This window comes from Aptenodytes forsteri, unplaced genomic scaffold (genome assembly GCF_000699145.1).
Source record: "Aptenodytes forsteri isolate BGI_AS27 unplaced genomic scaffold, ASM69914v1 Scaffold92, whole genome shotgun sequence".
In the NCBI taxonomy this organism is placed as follows: Eukaryota; Metazoa; Chordata; class Aves; order Sphenisciformes; family Spheniscidae; genus Aptenodytes; species Aptenodytes forsteri.
Genome location: NW_008794581.1, coordinates 2,298,913 through 2,304,913, shown reverse-complemented (window position 1 = coordinate 2,304,913; position 6,001 = coordinate 2,298,913). Strand labels below are relative to the sequence as shown.

The 6,001-nt window shown below is 42.5% G+C and overlaps 1 protein-coding gene across 1 annotated transcript in view; it reads left to right on the top strand.

The window, feature by feature from the left end:
• Positions 1 to 27: 27 nt before the first annotated feature.
• Positions 28 to 6,001, top strand: part of RGS7BP (regulator of G-protein signaling 7 binding protein) — a 47,348-nt gene continuing 41,374 nt past the window's right edge. The window contains exons 1-2 of the mRNA XM_009272494.2: positions 28 to 186; positions 2,917 to 3,083. Of these exons, the coding sequence (XP_009270769.1) occupies positions 28 to 186; positions 2,917 to 3,083 (326 nt within the window). The remainder of the gene's footprint in view (positions 187 to 2,916; positions 3,084 to 6,001) is intronic.

The window sequence follows — 6,001 nt, the reverse complement described above, 5'->3', positions numbered from 1 at the left end:
GCGGCTCCGCGCGGCGGATGCGTGTGCATGAGCTCTGCACCGAGCGGGCGCAGGAAGCGCCCCCGCTCCGCTGCCTCCATCTTCCAGGGCAGCAAGACCTCGCCGCACGGCCGCGACAGTGAACGCCGGGGCAGCGGCTCCGAGAGCGCCTACCAGACCCAGAGAGCCCTGGATGACTGCAAGATGGTGGGTACCACAAATGGGCTTGCCTTAATTTCTATCTTTTCCGAGTGTTCTCGTCGCTGGCGGCGGTGCCGCTCCTCCCGCCAGCTTGCCTATTCCCATCACGTGCAATTGCACTATTTTTAAAACTGCAGTCCCCGTCGGGGGTGCTGCCCTGTAGCCTAACTCGTAGCGGTTCAAAGGCGGGAGTGGGGAGGGAAAACGAGACCTGTGGGGAGCCGGCTGGGTACTGCGGGACAGTCAGGGCAGGGACCGGGGACGGGCCCCTGGTCCTGCAGGAGCCTGAGCCCTCGCCCCAGCGCACGCTGCCTTCGTGGCACTGCCAAGCAGCTGGAGTTGCTTTTTGCTAGATCCGGCCAAATCTGTCCCGAGACTTGCACTCACTGAAGCCTAAATAGGTAAATAGTTGCCTCCACTGCGTTACTGCACTGTCTGCTTGCTGTCTTGTGCAGCAACCACACTCCTGCCCTAAAATCCTTCTAAAACGGGACTCAGAATTTGAGGCCCTGAAATTCTGGCTCTGACATACGTGGTACCTGTTTCCAGTCTCCCCAGAGTAGCTGGTTGCAATTGTAAAACCTCAGATCAAGCACCTGCATCCATATTATTTTTGGACTGTCACATTTTGGTATGACATTTTTCTCCATTCATGTTCAAAATGCTTGGATCCTGACACTTTCCTCCGAATCAGCGCCATATACCCCATATCTGGCTCCTTGAGCTACGGTCAGCTGGACACTGGGCCCCAAAATTGCTCCTCTAACCAATGACAGGAACAGAAAACAAATGAAGTTGCTGCTACTTTACTTGAAAAATCTGCATCTTGCTAAAGCTCTGTCCAGTGGCATTGGAAATGTACCTTCTGCTTCTGTTCTGCTGGATTCTGGCTTTTTTTTTCTTCTAATACTGCAAATTGTGCTGGCAGATATCCACTCTGATACTTCAAAATCGGGAGCAAGTCCCAGTGCACCAAGGAAAAAAAGCTGCCACAGTAGCGCTATAAATACACCCAACAAGTGGATCTTACTGGGTCCTGCCTTTTTTCTCATTCCCAACAGCATAATGTGGTTAGTTAAACAGAAGTGCTAGCTTTGTAGAATTCACTGACTAGAAATAAAACATGATTTACAGATGGGTTGTCAAGATGCAGTAAGATTCAGGAGATAAACCAATGTTTGTTTTTCTCTTGTTCTCCGTCTCGATGCTGCAACATCAGTGTGGTTTTGTTTTCCTTGGCAATGTTGAGGTGGCTGAATGCGTCCTCTGTTTAGACAGGGGATGTCAGGTGAGAACTGGCAAAATGTGCCTGGCACATCCAGTTATGAGGTGCAGGATGAGATGCTTTTCCCTTAATGCAGAGTAATTATGCTATGACACAACATAGTACAATTTTTCTTCTCTCCATTGCTTTCATGCATTGTCTTAAGCTACAGAATGAGAGAGTTGAAGCCAGGTTTAGCAAATATTGTGACTGGGGCTTTGTTTGGTGTGTGCTTTTGGTGTGGTGTGGGGTTTGGGGGTGGGAGTGTGCAGATGTACTGGAATGAATTGGGATTGTTTTGCTGCTCCAGAAGCAGAGAAACCCATTTGCTACAATGACATTAAAGAAAGCATGGCCAAAAAACAGGTCCCGATACTAGTTCTCAGTTATACAGAGTAATTACCGTGGGATGCGTGAAGATTCAGAATGTAACGCATCTGAGTATGAGAATTTGAGGGCTTGGCTTTAAAATTTGGTAGATCTGGTAGAATCCAGGTTTTTAGCATGCTTGTACGTTGGGATATGTTGAACTCCTGGTGGCAGTGATGGCTGCAGAATTATGAGCAGTTACTCTTGTCTGTTTTTACGTAGTTTGGAAATTGAGGTCAAATGAGCAAAACACAGATAAATAAATATTCTGTTCTATTGCTCCCTGCCTTCCACCCCCGCCACCATGTGCAACATGATATGCTTTCTTTCAGAAGACAGCAAATGCTTCGTTTCCTTAAAATACAATCCCACGTACGTGATCAGTGGAATTAAACAATAATGATCTTTCCGTCACTGTAAAAGTTACTCATTTACCCAATAGTATCCATCTCTGTATCTGCTGGATATTAGATTTCTGTAAAGGTTGAAGTGTTTGTTTACTTCTTTGTCTGTTTTTCCCACACACACATTGGAAAAAGTGCTTTCTAGAATCCTAACTGGAAAGTGCCTCTCTGGTACATCTTCTCAGCCAGTAACTTCAGATCAATTTCAAGTCTGAAATCTGGGTTAGATGCCAGTGACAGAACAGAAATCGTTACAAAATAAATTAGCAAAATCACCAGTGTAAAAGCAAATGCTACATTCCAATCCCTAAATGTGCTGTTAATCAGGAAGCAGGAGGAGCAAAGGCAATAATTTCTGGAGATATTTTTGTCGTTTATGATAGCAAAAAATAACCTCATGCTACTAGTAAAACAGCTGGTTTTTTGTCTGCTTAATATTTAAGACTAATAACTCAAACACTTTCAGAGATTAAAAGCAGAAACACTACTTTCCTGCAGATGAACGTTTATAGCTCACAGAAGAGGCAGCTGTCATGGAGGCCCTAGTCATTTACTAAATCTTGGACACTTGATCCTGCATGCCATGAAATTGGGAGCAGCAGGAACAAGCCCTAGATTGGGCATGTTTTTTTAAAAACTTGATTGTTTTTATCAGTGTAGTTAACTGTCTCATGTAAGTAAATCCTCTTTGTTTTTCAGCTTGTCCAGGAGTTCAATACCCAGGTGGCTCTATACCGGGAGCTGGTCATTTCCATTGGGGATGTCTCAGTCACCTGTCCATCTCTGCATGCGGAAATGCACAAAACTCGAACCCGAGGATGTGAGATGGCCTATCAGGCTCATCAAAAACTAGCAGCAATTTCTGGGTAGGAGTCTACTTATGTTTAATTAAAGCTGTACTCATATGCACATCTTTGCTAAGTACTACATTATGGAAACTTTCAGCAAAAGCATTAACTCGTGTTTCTGTTTTAGGCATAGAGATGTATGACCACAAATTCTACAGAATGCTCATATCCTTATGATAATGCCATTTTGGGTCAAATCCTGGTCCCCTTACCGAGATGGTATCCTACTGATTTCACTGGATGCTTTTATGTAAGATGAACAGGATTTTAATCCGTATCACTAGACAACTTAAAAAGATTAAGGGAGAAGCCTTGCCTTTCAAGGGTGAAATAGCAATAGCTTTCTGCCCAGTCCTTCACTGGCTATACCTAATTAAACAGTTAGAGACAACTAGCTCACCTCAACTAGAGACTTAACAAAATTAGACGAAAAAATAATTAGGTGAAAATTACGTAGCGGGGGGGGAATACAAATACTATTGTGAAAACTTGTGTTTACATTCTACATGTTTTTAAATCCTTGTTTGTGTTGAAAGGACTGAAGCTTTGCCAGCATATAATGTTTTCATTTATTCTTTGATATTACATTATATACATTCCTTTCCATGGTGACAGGATGTATCATCACATACTTGAGACTACGCCTCAGTGCAAGATAAACCAGGATAAATATCTGTGTCTTACAAAAGGGGAATTCATGCTGCTTACACAAAGTCTAATTATTTGTGGGTTCTTCACAGGATGGTGACAGGGGCATTTGTATTAAGAAATGTACCTCCCAAGTCGTGTCTCTCTCGGACGACACTTTGTCAGAACTTTCTGCACCTGCCTTATCCACCATAAACCATTGTGCACCACTGGAAAAAAACTTCCTTTTTTTGCAGCTCTGCCGAATCCCCATTGAAGTTTTTCATCACTTTAATGTATATGAGAAATCTGTCATAGGTTTAGTATATAAGGGAAGACCACACTAACAAAATAAACAGAAGAAAACACTGGTTGGTCATTTTAGTAGAACTGTCAACATTTTCAGATGTGATTTTGTGCAAAGACTCTTAAGTTGATATTGCAACATCTGATTTGTTCTTCAAACAAAATACATGCTTTTAAGTTACTGAAGTCTGTGGGAATTTTAAAAAAACAACCAACCAAACAAAAGATAACAGTTCTTTTTAACCGGTGTACACTACCTCAATGCGGTAAAACTGAAAATGTGGAAGCAAACAGTAGTGAAATTGATCTTGTGCACTTTCAGACTCAAAGGAGAGACTAATATCAGAACCAAAATAAAACATCTGAATAGCAGAACCTAACTTGGATTATTTTTATCTTTTTTTTTTTTTCCCCCTAAAGAAAACCATCAATATATGCTCATTTAGGAGTATGGAGTTTTTTTAAGTAATCATTTCACAGTTGGGAGTCTGTCATATACACAAAGATGTCCTGAAGGTTGTGCAGTTGCTGCGAGATTGACATTTAGCTAATCTAAAACTGTTTTAAATAACTGTGATAATAATGTGATATCCATAACAACTGGTAGGTGTTAGAAACCCTCTGGAAACTACTTGTTTGGTTTGACAGACATTTTACAAGATGTGCTTCACATCCCCACCCTCCTACAGCTGAGGAAAGCCATATGAGCCAACTTAAAACTTGTTTGGTGTATCCGTGAGGAAAGATGGGAGATGAAGATGCAGCAAGGATTCAATGTAGAAAAGAAATAGAAGGAGAGGAGTAATAAATAGTCTCAGAGGTTCAGTCTTTAATTCAGCAGGAAGTGCGATGTAGTGCATATGGCATGAGATCTGGAATGGGAACCTGATCTGGTAGGAAGAAAAAGTATCAGGAAGAAAAATATTTAGGGACAGGAATGTATTAAATCATCCTCGGTATTAAATAGTCAGGAAGGTAGTGTATTGCTCAGAAACCACTGGTAGTCAGCAGATGGGACAAAGGCTCGTTTAGTTCACTGCTTTAGTTCAAAACGCACAGCACTGCACTGTGCAAACTTCTGGGTAGCACAACCAATTCCATCTTCCAAAGCTTGTTAAAGAAAGCCTATTGCTTTCCCACCCAGAAAGAATAATAGCAATTAGCTAATTATGTTACTAGACTATAAAATTTCATTACATATCCGCATTCTAGTTAAGGTCATCAGTAATATTCAGTTAGCTTCTAAGTGACCTGAGCTGTTGCAGGGCACTCTGAGTTTCTTTCAAGAAGTTGGCATCACTGTCTAGGACAACATTGTTAGTAAATCTTGTTTGTGCTGAAGTCTTCCTTGAAAAATTAGCAGACAGCTTCATTTTAAGCTTCCTGTTCGAATACGTCAGGATTTGAGACTCTTAGATGCATTCCTGATTCAGGCAGCTAGAAGAGGCACCTATTTCCCTTCCTAACTCACCTGTTCTACAAGACTAGGGAAGGTAACAAAGATGAAAGGTGCAAAGACTTGGAAGGAAAGAAACAGGAACAGATCCACTAGTGCTGAGAAATGCAGCTCTGGAAGAAAATTTGGGAATTCTGTGAAGGGAAAGAAATGCTGAGGTGGTGTTGTGGTTTAACCCCAGCCAGCAACTAAGCACCACACAGTTGCTCTCTCATTCCCCCCCTGGTGGGATGGGGGAGAGAATCGGAAGGGTAAAAGTGAGAAAACTCATGTTGAGATAAAAAGGCAGTTTAATAGGTAAAGCAAAAGCCGTGCACGCAAGCAAAGCAAAACAAGGAATTCATTCCCTACTTCCCATGGGCAGGCAGGTGTTCAGCCATCTCCAGGAAAGCAGGGCTCCATCACGCGTAACGGTTACTTGGGAAGACAAATGCCATCACTCTGAACATGTGTCCCTCCCTTCTCCCCACAGCTTTATATGCTGAGCATGACGTCATATGGTATGGAATATCCCTTTGGTCAGTTGGGGTCAGCTGTCCCGGCTGTG